This window comes from Lytechinus variegatus, chromosome 10 (assembly GCF_018143015.1).
Source record: "Lytechinus variegatus isolate NC3 chromosome 10, Lvar_3.0, whole genome shotgun sequence".
NCBI classification, from domain to species: Eukaryota; Metazoa; Echinodermata; class Echinoidea; order Temnopleuroida; family Toxopneustidae; genus Lytechinus; species Lytechinus variegatus.
Window position 1 is genome coordinate 2,955,796 of NC_054749.1, and position 16,387 is coordinate 2,972,182.

The 16,387-nt window shown below is 35.9% G+C and overlaps 2 protein-coding genes across 2 annotated transcripts in view; one reads left to right on the forward strand and one right to left on the reverse strand.

The window, feature by feature from the left end:
* LOC121422386 overlaps nt 1-16,387 on the reverse strand; it is an 87,856-nt gene that overhangs the window by 15,472 nt on the left and 55,997 nt on the right. Inside the window, exons 28-32 of the mRNA XM_041617393.1 lie at nt 11,342-11,386; nt 10,220-10,414; nt 9,387-9,545; nt 7,872-7,994; nt 7,082-7,222 (exon numbers count right to left, since the gene is read on the reverse strand). Of these exons, the coding sequence (XP_041473327.1) occupies nt 7,082-7,222; nt 7,872-7,994; nt 9,387-9,545; nt 10,220-10,414; nt 11,342-11,386 (663 nt within the window). The remainder of the gene's footprint in view (nt 1-7,081; nt 7,223-7,871; nt 7,995-9,386; nt 9,546-10,219; nt 10,415-11,341; nt 11,387-16,387) is intronic.
* On the forward strand, nt 14,465-15,748 carry LOC121422385 (forkhead box protein E3-like). The gene has a single exon (XM_041617392.1). It carries the CDS (start codon nt 14,551-14,553, stop codon nt 15,544-15,546), a length of 996 nt encoding a protein of 331 aa, XP_041473326.1. The 5' UTR covers nt 14,465-14,550; the 3' UTR covers nt 15,547-15,748.

The following is a 16,387-nucleotide window of genomic DNA, read 5'->3' on the forward strand; positions in this document are numbered from 1 at the left end:
TAACTATTGTCATATCTTGGAAGACGTTTGCGTGTAATGCATAATTGTCTTCTTTCATCATTCCAGATCAATAACAATAATAACAGCTATTAAATGATTTCATTAAATCGGGACTTGCGCCTTCTTTCGTGCATAGCAATATCGTGTTCGCATTCATTAGGGTTTTTTTTTGGGGGGGGGGTTGTAAAACTCAAAATGCCAATATTCAGTTGTAAGAAAATAAAAGTTTGCTTGTCCTATTTTCTCCGTAAATATAAAAGAAGCATCCATAGGAAATGGTCTTATGTTTCATGCCTAAGCATACACTTCGAAAAAATAGGTGTAGAATCTGACACCCGTTGTTTTGCACCCTGGTGTTTAAACTTACACTCGATAGAGACTGAACATAAATAACACCATGAAATAGTAAAAAAGTAACAGCCAAAGGTGTTTTGATTAGTACAAATAACAGGAGAGTAAAATAACCGACTTTGTCCTCATATACATCAATCATCATTACCGTTATGTTGCAAGGTCCTTTTCATTGCTTCAACCACAAACTTAAGTATATTTTGTTGTTAAAATAAATAATGTACTAGATTAAGAAGTAGTGGCATTAGACTGATGAATAGACAGACTAAAATCATACTTTTAAGATATGTAGAAATCCTACATTCTTAGGGAGGTGAATATTATATTATTATAATTATCGTTCTTGTTGTTAATATTATCAATATTATCATTATTACTATAATGATCTTCATCATTATTATTATGCTATTCCGTGTTTCAGAACAAAGGAAATCCAGATACATGCATCAACAAAACACCAGATGAACAATAATTTCCCAAATTTTCGTTACATGATAACACCTGGGACCCTTAACACAAAGCTTTGCAATAATCGTAGAATAATTTTCTACGATTGATTGCATTGACTACAACGTACTATCAATCGTGAAAATCAAACGTACGATCAATCGCTAACATTTGTGTTACGGGACCCTGAAAGAGAGTCGAAGAGCATGGGTTTAGAAAGGGTTATGTATTCCTCCCCCAATTTTAGGAGTATGTGAATGGTGAGAGCTTTTGCCACGGGTCTATTATTCAGAAATCAGGTTTAAGGCAAAACAATGTAATGGAGTTCGTTACAAAATTAAGCCGTTTAACACTAATCTTTTGTTATTCCATTATCTTCCTAAGGGAATGTCACTCAAATGTTAAGAGTCGACGAGTTCGAAACCTAAATGAATTTCTGTAGGCAATACATGTGTATCGCCTACATGAATTGGGCGGAGCCAGGGGCGAGCCCAGCCCCCCCCCCTTGTTGGCGGAGTAAATAAAAGGAAAAGAAAGGGTGGAGGGGGAAGAGAGGAGAGAAAAAAAAGCCTAGGTGAAACTAAAAGGAGGAGACGAATGAACAAAATAAAATGAGGGGAGAACTTGAAAAATAATTGTTTAAATCTTTCATGTCACTATATAAAATTTTCGCTCGCGCTCCGCTCTCGCATTTCTTTTTAGATGATTTACATAGCTTGCTCAATGTGGAGCTTAAAATATCAAACTTTGAAGTCAATATACAAAACGTTTTTCAGCTCGGAAATCGATCTTCATGATTTTATTATATTATATTATAAATTGATTTCAAAAAGTGCTTAAATTGTTTATGGTCTGAATTTAACATGTTCTGCTCGCACTGCGCGCTCGCAAAATTTGATTTGTCAGGTTTTTTTTATTTTCCTGTATTCCATAAAGTTTTTAAAATATCCCTATTCAGGTCAGATTGTCAAAACGTATCAGCTAGCGACGCACAGTGGGCCGGGGCGAAACAAAAGCGCGCCAAAAGTCATTTTGGGCAATTTCAGATTTTTAATTTTTGTCATGCCCAGCTTAAAGACAATACTTTGAAGAATATTTCAGCAAAATATTTCATTCCGGAATTTGCATAAAGGTTGTTAATTTCCTACCTCAATTCGTAAAATGTGACATTTTGCGAAATGTCACGTATATGATATCCTAGTTGAAAAACAGCCATTTCACAGGAGGTTTTTCATGTAGGAATCTGAAATGGCTCCCACATAATCCTGATATGTTGTATTTTCGTTTGAAAGGGTTCAAAGTAGAAAAAGAGACATTTTAAGAAGTTTATAGGATGATTTTTCCTCGAAATAGGCTGAAAAATCCATGTTTTTTGCATTTACAATAGAATAGTTTAGATTTCCGTGGATTTCCGTCTAAATTCTATAAACATCATTTTTCCCGATGTCTAAGCTTTAAGTCGACACCAAACTTAGCTGCCCGTATTTGCCCGTCTTTATATTAGAGCCGATTTAACTTGACACAACACCCCAAAAACGATCATTTTTATACCGCGCAGTCATCTTTAGCGCACCGCATGGGGGTACATTGCCGTTCGCTTTTGCACGGCGAGGACGATTCCCCTTCCATTCCATGAAAATGACATGAATTCCGGGCTTAATTTAAACAAAATAAATGTTGCTAAAGCAAATAAGGGCTATACCCACAACTCTTCCAGGGAAAAAACTTACTTGTAGAATAATTTCATCCCAAAACCCTCGTCATAGTGATACATTCGTGGTGTTATACTCTGCGTTTTACACAAGATCTAGTCAACACAGCTTGATAAAGCACGATTAATATTTTTATAGATTTTAAAGGTTTTTTTTATTTATAAATGTAATTAATAATCATTTTGATGCAGTAAAAATTATTTTCGGCATCTCTTAAAACACTTTTTAGGCATAAACTAACATTCACTCTGGCCAACTTTAAAGTAGCACATAACACAAAGTTTATATACTACACAATGTAATTTGTGTTTTCACAGATATGTCAAGTAGCCAATCAAAATTTGGTATCAAGGTGACGTCATATCGGCTTTAAATTATGTTCAGTCGATTCTACACCCAAAATTACCCATAATCAATATGTTAAAGTAAAAATGTAACACGGAATATAATTTTGGCGCACTTTCAACTCATTCTGGCCCACTGTGCGACGCACGCTCACAATTTGATTGGTGAGTTATGTATGTCTCAATATTAGCAAAGTATTTAAATCCCCATTTCACGACAGTTTTTTCAAAAATTTCGGTTCGCGATTTGCGCTCGCATTGATTGTTGAAAATAAATGAGATATTAATTTAATAATCAGATTGTCCCCTTTTTTCAGAATGGAATATCGACAAGTTTCATCTCGCGCTTAAATAGGAAGATAATCATCATTTTCATATGATGACATAATGTTCTCAGTATGTCCCGGTCCTATGGTAAAACTCGAAGTAATAATAATGAAACATATCAGCTCTTTTCACTTCAAAATTTTCCTATACAAAGTGCTTTTTCAGATCGGAATATCAAATATTTTAAGCTCGCGCTTCGCGCTCACTTTATTGATTTTTATGATAAAAAAGGTATTTAGAATGTCCAGATTCTAGGTCAAAATCTGAAACACGCGCGCGCATGATTATTCAGACACGCAGCTTGCTCTCTATTTAAATCATTATCCAGTTTCAGATCACAATATGAAAAATTTTCTGCTTGCATTTTCAATGTATGAAGATTTCCAATTATTCATCCTTTTCATTATTTACAAAACATGAATAGTGTTCCATTTTTAGGTGAAAATATCGAATTTTCCGTTTGCGCTCGCAATAATTGTTTTGTTATATATTTAGCCTATTCACGTTTATAAAAAGTTCTTAGAATTTCCATTCTTCAGGTAGAAATGTCAAAATTTTCAACTCGCACTTCGCGCTCGCATTATTTGATTGTTGAGATATGTAACGTCGTCATGGCTAACTGCAAACAAATCCTTTTTTTATCAGATCAAAACGTATATTAAAAAAAAATCTGCTCGCGCTTCGCGCTTGCAGTTAATACTTAGTTGGATAACATCTTGTTTAGGATTGCAAACATTGCCCAGAATATTTTAATTTTAGGACAAAATACATGAAATTAAAAAAAAAAATCGCGCAACGCCCTCGCACTATTTAAATAAGGCTTATGATGGTATAAGAAGAAAGCTTGGAAGTGACTATTGGGACTACCCCTTCAAAAAAAATCAACTTCGAGCGGCCGATCGGAGAAAATGTGACTGAAAAAATCAACCCCCCCCCCCATTTGCGAAGGTTGGATCCTCCCCTAGATCATGGTTCACATTAGCATTGCATTGGTAATATTTCGTAAGTAAGAAGTAACGTGACATACTCGCCAACACCCCCCTCCCCCATGAATTGGGTCATGGTTCATGCGAGAATCGGTATATTCGTAAGAATTCACGTAACATGTTTGGCACCCCCCCCCGGCGGTAATGACGAACCAGTTGTTCTCCAGTTTAGCAACTAAAAATGTTTTACAATGATTAATATTTTTGGTCAACTACTTTCATGATTTCCTCTGCGATGATATTTAGATGACAAAATTATGGTGATGTCAGCCCTACCATTCCGTCCATCCCCTCTATTTCTCTCTAAAGTGCCCCCACACCGATCTCCAAATCATGAAAACGCTTGTCACATTTTATAAAAATATTTATTTATCTTCATTTTTTTTTCAAGACCGAAACAATATATGTAGGGCTCATATTTTTCAAGCCCCTACAATTATTATTTTTAAAGTCAATTTTCAATTCAATTCAATTCTTTTATTTCATTTCCATTCAAGACATAATACAAAGTAACATAAAACAATACAAATCAAGTACAATTTTACAGAAGGGCATTCTTACTTCGTAAAAGAACAACAATATGATATAGAGCATAAATGGAAATTAGTCAATTCAAGTCAATTCAATTCCGTCAACTTTTTATTTCATTTCCATTCAAGTAGGCCAATGCATCAAATTTCTGGTTCTAGTTGATAAATCAGTCGAAATCTTTATGAAATTTCTCAAGTTTATGTAACTACGGAGGGGGGGTGCGTGACCCCCTCCCCTGTGCACGATTATTGTCACGTTTTGTAAACGGAACTATACTGAGATTGATTTCTTTCATAATATGTATGAATAATTTGTAACAAAGTGAATCCTCCAAATTATTGTATTGCTGTAACACATAGCGTAACAACATGGAGCGATTTAACCATCATAATGGATCTTTATAATGTTCTACAATATAACGAATCTACATCGCATACGTCCGTTTTAAATTCATCTCATCTTCATGGTTCGAAATATGGTCCCACTTTTAAGAATACAAAACTGACAGAATTCCTTCCAAGTTAACTACAAAAAATGGCGTAACGTCGTGGTGTTGCTTTACTCGCTTTTCAAACAATCATTTACCTTCTTCCACGGTGACAGGTGGTTTCGAGCGTGGGGGTAAAGCCATCTAGATGTGAGGATTGCCTGGTCAGAAGCACCATAATCCTACACTCACAGTGTAGGTGTGAAAGACTTCATTTGACTAAAGCTTTTAATCGCGACTAATTGCCTCTAATGATTCTAAGCTTTTCCCGTGTTAGGAAACAATAAACGAATTATCCGGGTTTGGTGAAAAGACCTTTAAAATCCGCCATTTTGAAGGATGATTTAATCTCCTGTCAGTCACTAATAAGGTTTAATTGATAGCTAATTTTCGTCACTTGATTCTCTGTATTGTCAGTTTAATGTAATATGAAAAGTATTCATTAATGTATATTGGTTTTACATAAAAAATACTAACACTCTTTCACAAATACATGTGCCTTGCAAAGAAATTATTTTATTTTTCAAATACAAAGTGATAAGAATTAAACAATTTAATTTAATGTTTTGTTTCATTTTTTGTTTAAATTTCATGTATTGTTTTATGTTAATTATTATTATTTATATTTCGATGATACACTGTCATATTCTATATAATATGTGAAAGAAACACTGGGGGTAATGTCAATGAATTAATCATACACATTCATAAAGAGAAAAAAGTGTTATGAGTGCAAATGAGTGTAAATAAGTAGAGATGAGAGAATCAAAGAGAAGAAACAAGAATCGAAACTCGAAAGGGGGGAATAAGAGGGAAAGAACCTTGAAAACCGACTAGAATCCTTAAAATTTGCCATTTTTCAAATCATCAAATATTTCAGCTCGCGCTTCGCGCATATATAGCATCATTGATCTAGTCCTTATGATGTACTTTGCATTGTTGTAAAGAAATAAAGCTAACATGTACTTAAAACGACCATCCCCCACCTTATGACGAGCTGGGGCCATGGATCCTCGAATAAGTTCACAACCAAGAAAAATAGAAGACAAGGAAAGAAAAGGAATATAACACTGATCAGTAAATTATTACGTCGAAATAAAAAAAAAAATAGATTTTTGTAGTAAAACTGTTAAAAATTTTGCTCGTTCGCAACTTTTTTTCCCCCTTATTTTTGCCCCATACGCCATGTTTGTCCAAGTGAATTTTCGGCTGATTCCATCACTGACACCGCCCCCTCTCTCTCCCTAAACTAAACAAAAACCCTCCCCAGAAAGAACATTTTTTTTTATATTAAAATTGTGTCAGTCATTGTGTCAGTCATAATTACGATTATCATGTTTCATGTATTTATTCATGTAAGTTTGAGTGCCTTTTACTTTGTACATTTTATTAATGGCACGGCCCCAATGTAAATCAGACTTTGTATCTGTTTGGGTTTTTTACCGTGTGAAAATAAATTTATCTATCTATCTATCTTACCCCCAAACCATGAACATCGATTGACTCCCTGGATAGATGCTTATATGTAATTATAATTATAGCCCGTAGAATGTCATATGATTAACTAATTAGCAACAGAGAGTGCAGTGTTCATGTCATTTTAAAGGTTGCTGAATTTATACGTGGTGAAATAATAACAATGATAAAAGCAAAATAATAATAATTTGAATGTTAATAGCAGTAAGGATGTCACAATTTACAACAATAATATTAAAGATTATATTTCAAATAATAATCATGATATCAATTACAATAAAGAGTGAGAAAACGAAAAAAATATAATATAAGCAAATTGCATATAATGACGTAACACTTTCCTGTACGCAACAAACTTTCCGTTCATTCTCGGATGTTGCCATGGGTAACGGTATATCACGGGGCTTTTAAAACACTCACCACAATTCACCTCATCAGATCTGTCTTGACAATGAGGTATGAAGTCACAATAGAAGGAAGCCGAGATACATCGACCCATGTCACACTGGAAACTTGAGACGGGGCAGGAACGAACGAATTCCGAGTCTTCATACACTGATTCTATATTTTAAAAAAGATATATAAAATTTCCTTTCAAAGTACACACCCGAAGAATCAAAAGTATATAAGATTCCCTTTAAAATTCAGGGGCTAGGAGAATGCCCCCCCCCCCACGACAGGATTTTAATTTTCCGGAAAATGACGGCGACCTTTGACGCCCCCCCCCCCCTTCAGGAGCTGTTTGTAACAGGAACAGTTTTTTCATATATACAGATTTGTCTACATTGTACTCTACAGATTCATTAATCAATTACGAATTTCGTTTTTTTTTCAATGGATTTGCAAATCCTATGGCCCGTATTCTGAACTCAGGTTTAAATCAAACACTGGTTTAAAGTTGTGGTTTAACTATGGAGAGCCAATTGGGGCACAAATCCCTAACAGTACACATCCAAATTATGAATTAATTCGACACTCAAATTGTCTGTGAATGATAAATGGAGCATTTTGAAGTATTTTCTTCATTATGAAAGCAACAAGAAATAAAACAATAAACATAAAGATATATACAATATAAGCAGAATTTTGGCTCCCCATAATTTTAGCACAGAGTTAGACCGTGGTCTAAGTTAAACCTGATTTCAGAATACGGGCCAATCGTTTATTGCATTGGTTCAATAACACATGAAACCTGATGACAGTTACAAACCTCCGCAATTTCTTTCGTCTTCTCCTCCTTCGCATTCTGCTCTTCCATCGCACACATGAACCCGTCTAATGCACTCTCCGTTCATACATTCAAACATGTCTTCTCCACAGATGTTCACAAGATCTGTTGAAGAATATAATAATATATTTTACTTACTTTGCTGAGATATCGTGCACTTCAGTTTATTTACTATGTGACAATCATTCGCAAAAGCATTCATAAAGCTGAGCACTTATCGGGTTTGTAGAGCTTTTCCGTTTTATTTCATCGTTGATTTAAATGGCAGAAGCAGAAAATATCCTTACAATGGAAATATTTATGATCACTATTTCAAAAGGGTCGAAAATTCACGTTTTCATATGCTATATCAGTTCAAAATTGGTACTTAAGCACAATAAGCAGAATTTACCAAATTAAAAGGATCTTTCTAACATTTGAAAATGTGGTCGATATTCAGTCTTTTAAACAAATTAAATAAGTCTTCTAGTTCTTCCTTACTTGCTGTATCACAATCTCATAATTCATGGGGGGTCGATCATTTCAAAATGCTTGGCAATTCCTATGGAATAAACTTCCAGAGGAAATCCGCAATGTTTCTTGTCTCAACACTTTCCAAAGTTCTTTGAAAACCTGGTTATTCACACAAGTTTTGAAGTATTGATTACCCCCCCCCCTTTCCAGTAGTTTTTTTTTCTTCTTCCTTTCATTTCTTCATTGCGCCATGAGCATCTTTTTACGATGGATACCGGCGCATTACAAATGTTCACATTATTATTATTATTATTATTATTAAATTATTAGATTTTTGACAGAAATAAAGTAGTCGCTAAGTGATAATGGTAATAATTAATTTAGCTTAATATTTAGATTCATTCAGTGATAATGGTAATCATTAATTTAGCTTGATATTCATATTCATAAGTATCACGGCGAAATTTAGACAGATGGTCGAGGTCATAACATGGATAGAATTATCTTGTAGCAAATATTGATTCACTGATAGTTTAATCAACCGATCGTAATCTTAAACTGTTCAAAAACATTCCAGTTACAAGGAGACACTTTGAACATTTAAAATAACTAAAATACATCAGTAGGCACAAAAAGCAAATACGAAAACAAAGAAGAATATATATATAAAAAAAAGCTTGTTCCTACTGATAAGATAATATTGTAATGAGAGGTTAAACTAAAAATGTACAACTGTTATTGTATTATTTGAAATACATAATGTACATTCACAAATCAAGGAAAACCTGTTACAACACCTTCCAAATCGTAACGTGAATTACTGACAGGTGATCAAATTTGAGCCAATGAATTAACCCACGATTATCCGCCTTTTAAAAAGCTAAAAGCTAACAGTTTGTTTTCTAACTTCAGATCTCTATATTGTTGAACAGGTAATTATCGTGATTATCCTCAAGTATACTGGGTATTAGGCAAATAAAGATAAAGCCATATCTGGATAAGGCTTGAAGAACATTGACAAAAGAACGATTAGCAATAACTTACCGGACGCAATCAAGTAGCAGATACTTCCATTATGTGGGAGCGTGCAATCTCTTTCAATTAACTGCCAATCAAATCCATTGTATTCCAACATGTGACATGGTTCAGTGCTGACGTCATCGGGCCGTGGATGAAGTATTTCTTCTTTGTAATCATACGTACCTTGGATAAATAATGGCAAACTTTGAATTTCATTTTTTTATATTAAATTAATGAATAAACACCACAGTCATTTCACTTTTTTACTTTCTAAAGTTCATTTTCCTTAATTTATTTGTGATAAAATGATGATGGGATCCTTTTATCATATGTTTAATAACTTTTAAAAATTGTTCGATATTCTATATAATTTGCGTTGTATTCAGGGGTGGTGCTGCAACGGGGCAAGTATGGGTGACTGTCCCTATGAGTTTCAAGTAGTGAAGAAAAAAAGAAAAATTGTTAGAGAGAGGGAAAAAAGACGAAGAAAGAAAAAAAAGAAGGAAGGAATGAAGGAAGGAAGGAAGGAAGAAAGAAAGGAAGGAAGAAAGGAAGAAAGGAAGAAAGGAAGAAAGGAAGAAAGAAAGAAAGAAAGAAAGAAAGAAAGGAAGGAAGGAATAAAGGAAGGAAGGAAGGAAGAAAGGAAGAAAGAAAGTACTAAAAGAGAGATGGAATGCATAATTCCGTATTACCGCTGTGTGAGGAAAATCACATCACACTCACATCTACGATGTCTTGCCCCCCCCCATCTATCCTGGCGCTGACCCTGTAAGTCCCATATTTCTTTCCCAAGATACAATCGATACAAACAATATTATGTCAGTTTACGATTGATTTTAATTCTCAATATTTCTTACCATGTATGTCAATGGTGGTACCTATTGATGTTGATCTGAAGGGCCACATAAGACCAAGAACATAAACAAGACTTTGTAGGGGGATTGGTGAGGGAGACTGGATGCGTTGGCATGACAACAATGGGGTGCGATTATCGTCTGCTAAGAATAGCGATATGCATGTATCTCCTACCAGCCGGCTTCCAGACGGACATTCTGTATGGATGTCAAGAAAACAAAACTTAGAATAAATTCATGATATCGCATGCATTTATTTCGTTGCTTAAAATATAGATACAAGTACTCGGTATTTGAAAGATACTTGCAATTTCAGCCACAAACTGACTTTGTCATGTTTGTTACCACACCATCCAAAGGATAATTACACTTTTAAATATATTTTTTTCAGAAATTAATGCAAATTACTTTCCATATTTTCCGCGTTGAATGAGAAGCCGCGATGAGATATTAGTTTCATAATAATTGATCTGACAATGTTATCTGAAATAATGATTAAGTTGTGTTATTTTTTTTCACTACCATAAATCTAATAATAGAGGCCGCGAAACTGTTTTAAAAGTAGAAGGGCTAAGCCGTTGGTGGGAGTGATTACATTTGTATACACGTTTTTATATGCGGGAAATGGGATGCCTACCCCCCCCCCCCTGGTTCCGTGCCCCCTGAAATTTTGACGGAGGGCTTCCAGAGGTACGTCAGACGGAGCAGGCATTATAATAAAAATAAAATAATAATTGTACATTTACATTACGCAATTTATATATTTATATACTCAACTGCGCATTACAATAATATTATTATTATTACTCCGGCTATAGCTGTTCTGCCTGCAGGCGCTCTGGCACTCTAGGATTTTTTTCCTACCGGGTACCTATTCACCTCACCTCGGTTGAGTGCAGCACAATGTGGGTAATTTCTTGCTGAAGGAAAACGGGCCATTGCTAAGAATTGAACCCACGTCCCTAAGATTGAAAGACGAGAGTCTTAACAACTAGACCACGACGTCAGGGTATGACAGGAGTATTACTAATTTATCATACCCTTTCTTTCCTTCGGTATAACAATTTCTATGTAAAATGTAAACAAGTTTTAGTCAATTAAGCATATATCAGTAGATCATCTTACCTTTACTTGAAAGGTTCCCTATCCGAGAGGGGACTGTGGCATTCCCTGTAATAAAATAAAACAAAATAGTAAATGAAGCCTCTTTCAGATTTTAGTAACCCCTAACCCCCCTCCCCGAGAAAAAAAACCCAAGTTTCAAGATTTATTGATAAAAATCCACACATATTGGATCATTCTCAATTTTATAAACAGATACTTTTATGCAGGGGCTGCGGAAGCAGGGGGAGGCTGTTTTTTTCCAAAACTGGGTACAAAAACGTAAAAATGACCATAAGATTGTGATTTTTTCTGCATGGTCAGCCCCCCCCCCCCCCCTTTGAAAACCGCTCCGCGGCCCCTGTTATGGACAATTGCAGTGAAACACAAAGTTACAAATCAAATGCATAAACAAGAAATACACAGAGATATAAAATTTATATATGATAGAAATATAGTGAGCCCCTCACAGAAAATAGTTAAGAGATGCCCAAGGGTATCGATCAACACACCACTTCATGTGTTAAAACTCAAACTTTGGTGTTTATGATGCGAAACTAATCATGTTTTCGGGATATTATAAATTTAGTGAATTATGTATGGGATCTGTGATGAATGCCCAAACGAATGCAATATTTTCTTTTTCCACGATCCAAGTACTAGATTAGATTTGATTTATCGATTTTTCTTTCTTCTAGTCTTTGATTAAAATCACATCTACGCGTAATGATTTAAGACTGTTGTTTATCCCGGTCATTTTTATTCCATTTTGACTCTTTGAATAATAACACTAAATAAGACGTACATGATTGCAAATTATAATACAATGTAATTTTATTTCAACAAATACGGAATACAGAACAATCAGGATATTTTTATATTGAATCCAAATTATTTTCTAACAAAGGACAGAGATAAAAACATAAATACCTAAGGATTTTCATTAAGCGGGTTGCGAATTACACACGACAGGTGACATATTAATGTGATAATTTATACCTGGTGGGTGTTCGAAAGTTAAGAGCGAACTTTAAGAACAACTGGTGATCCTTTCTTGTGGTAAATGGTATATTCATTGGGGTAGTCTTAGCGCGTATACGAAAGGTTCACCAGTTGTTCTTAAAGTCGCTCTTAACTTTAATACGAACAGCATGAAACGTAGTCATAATATTTACTATCAAATTTTGACATATACTATAAACATGAATTTTATCTAATTTTCGATTGAATTCTTTATTTCACATCAACATATTTAAGTTAGATCAAAACAAATACAATTCAACGGTCTGATATTCTAAATTATATATCTTATAAAACAATAATAGTTCATTTAAATACAAAGATCGGTTTCTAATTTAGCTGATCATGGTGAAACAAATGAAACGATTGAGTAACTCATATAGGACCTAAAAACACGACTCAGCTCCATACTGATAAACATAAATTATACAGTAAAAAGCACCTTTTTAATACAACGATTTTTACAGCGTTGTGTAAAGCGCTAAACAGCTTTGCTGAAGAGTTTAAACACGAGTTCAAAATCTTAAACAACAAAGTGCAATTTCGAGTAATAATCTTTAATAAATTGAACATAGTTACTGAAACTGGTAAATAATTACTGTGCAGTTACTATAATAAGCAATGTTATATACAATTTTAAACAGCGTTTACATAGGCCTGTATTCTGAAATCAGGTTTAACTTAGACGACGGTCTAAGTCTGTGCTAAAATTATGGGGAGCAAAAAGTTCAAAAATTCAATTTATATTGTATATTTCTTATGTTTACAATTTTGTTTCATTTTGCTTTCATAACGAAGAAATATACTTCAGTTATCATTCCCAGACAATTACGATATTGGGTGCCACATGAGTTAATGAATTGAAGGAATGTAAGGAATTTGTGCTCCAATTGGCTCTCCATAGCTAAACCACAACTTTAAACCAGGGTCTAATTTAAAACTAAGTTCAGAATACGGGCCATAGTTTTATATTTCATTCGGAACATCATCCTGGATTACAATAGTTATAACTAGTATAATATACAACAGTCAACTCGGATTCTTAAAACATAAGCGTTGGGTGTTTTGCACAGTGAAAGTTTACATAACCTAGTCTCCTACACGAATTGATCTAGTATACAAAATCTTAAGAGTAAAAAAATATAAATGTTCAATCTCTAATATTCATTGTTTAAAAGTTGTTGATTTTTAATAAAGTTGTAGAAATTTGTAAAACATTAATAGTTTAAACTCTTACAAAGAACCTGAAGTTCGAATAAATCAAGGCGTATTGTATTAAGTCCATAATGCAATGTCATTCTTATTGTTTTTATAAAATCTTGTATGAATTATTAAAAAAATGATTCTTAAAATCTACAGCGTGGCTATGTTTGTTGATAAATTGCATTAATCGCTTTCATCATGCACCCTGGCTGGTGGCTTCTTGTCTGTCAGACGGCCAGACTGTTCCCCGCTCGAGCTTTATTCGATCCAATTACAACGTCTGTGGTCTTGGAAACCCAATAGTAGCTTGACAAGAATCTATGAAAGCAAGGACCATTCTGAATAGCAAGTCTTCCTCTTCTTGACAATTGTGAAATGAATAGAGCCTATTAATGAAGTACTAATGATGGACAGGGCTTTTGTTTTCATTTCAAGGAAAGGAACTTGATTTCTTCTTGCTACAGGAGTGATGGGCAGAGTAATATCAACGCCCTCATCAATGCCCGGTCATTATTACCTTTCTTTCAAGTTTGAATGGCTAATATGCTCGCAGAAAGCCAAGTTGCTGCAAGGATTCGAAGCCCTCCCTGGATTATCACACATTGTTGTAAGTGGATACATTGTCCGATGTTTAGAACAATGACAAAAGCGCGTGCTGGGGAATCCCTCTTGACAATGCCCAGGACACAATCAGCCACTGGTGCGTGATTAGTAATTGACATTCCGTGGTCAGGGTGAAAGGGTAAAGGTCATTGTCTAGGTCATGACTGGCAGTGGTGCTTAACCACTGACCGAATAGGTGTATTGTTGGTCAACAATGCTCAATGATGTCCTCATCATCAACATGAATACAGCGCATTAGAAGACGATCATTCACATTCGCAGGTTGATTGACGCGAGGAGGTGGTGAAGTTGGGCCTATAAGAAGTGATATCCTGTATGAAGGGACATTTCCATTTTGACCAGGCTCCCGACAACATATCAACCGCTTCTCAATCTAATAATTCATCATGACTTTGTTCAGTATTGACAATCTCGCTCAGAGTGACTGCAAGCCCAGCCGTTTCAGTCCAGAGGTGCGATATCATCCTAAGATGAAAGTTCTTGTTCATCGAGAAGAGCAGTCTGATGACAGGTCTTCTAGCCCTGAAAGCAGCATTGGAGCTCTGAGTCCATCAGATAACACCAGCTCAGGGGCTTTATCCATCTGTGATAGCCCACCATCAGCCAAGAAACCTCCTCATTCATACATTGCTCTGATTGCTATGGCTATTATCAACTCGCAGGAGAAGCGTTTACTGCTGTGTGACATTTATGAATACATCATGAAACACTTTCCATTCTTCAAGGATAACGAACGGAGCTGGAGGAACAGTATTCGTCACAACCTCTCCCTCAACGAGTGCTTCATCAAGGCTGGACGTAGCGGAGACGGCAGAGGACATTTCTGGGCCATCCATCCTGCCAACCTGGAGGACTTCGCCAAGGGTGATTACAGGAGACGTCAAGCCCGTCGTCGAGCTCGATCAGCAAGTTATTCTCCTTACGCCTATCCATCAGTGATTCCTGGCCCGATTCATCCCGGTTACATCCCCATGACGTATGCTCCTCATCCTGCTATGATCACCAAGTCGAACCTAGCCATGTTCTCTGGGGTTCATCCTCTCACTGTATCAACTCATCATCCAGTAAGTGCTGCCTTGTACACTCCACCTCCTATGCCAACAAGTCATCCGTACTGTCTGCCTTCGACTATTCCTGCGGCCTATCGCCCGAGTGTAGCAGAGAGGATACCCCTCACCATGCCGAGCCCGATGTTCTCCAATCCGATGACATCATCCCTGAGTTCATCGACCACCACCAGTGATGCGGCAGGGTATCGTCTCGCTCATGGGATCAGTCCTAGTGTTCTGTATCCATCGTACTCCAAGTCATCATCGCCACCGTCCATGCTACCAACGTCGTCAATTGCTGCATGGTCTTCGGGAGGATCCTGCGATCTGTAAGCCTAACGCTGAAAACTTAGAGATGGTGAACTCTAGAACTCTAGAACTGTTATTCTTAACATGACATCAATGAGGCATGTGGACTCGTTATTGGGATGAAGTTACTATTCATCAAAATCATCTTGTACATATTTCACTGCATTTTCTAGAATTTATGTTGTATACATTTATTTCTGAAAAACATGTTTTTTCATCAAATCAATTTCCTCGCAATGTATGTATTTCTTTAGTCTTTTCTTCTTAAGTTAATTGCTGCATTCACACCAACGGAACCGACTCCAAACCGGCCAATAGTAAGTCATTGGAATAACTTAGTCAGGACAATTTTAGTCATATTTTCGGTCTGGTGCCCGTTTCATAAAGGACTTACTTACAACTGTGTCTAACTATGGCAACTACCATGGTAACATGGCTCAGCAGCCAAGCAAAATCAAGAATCCAGTGGTAGTCGCCATAGTTGCAAAGTTGCCATAATTGTAATTCTTTATGAAACGTGCTCTCTGGGGTCTGTTCCGTCGTTGTGAATTTGAAATCGGTTGAAGAAGTGTTGTCCTTGTTGATTGGATATAATCATGTGGTTGCAAGGTGCTTGAAACGTGAGTGCGAGTGTGACTGGGGCAACTAGGCACTCAAACTACCAATTATTATACATTGACTGCCGAATTACTGAACTATAATGGAAATATGAATGATACTTTTAAATAACAATTTCCGTCGTATCGAATCTATTTCTCTGGGTTTTTTCCGTTTTGCCCTTCCCTTCCTTTCTCTCTCTCTCTCTCTCTCCCTCTCTTCCCTTCCCAACCCTACCCCTCTGTCTGTGTCTCTTTACATCTCAAAT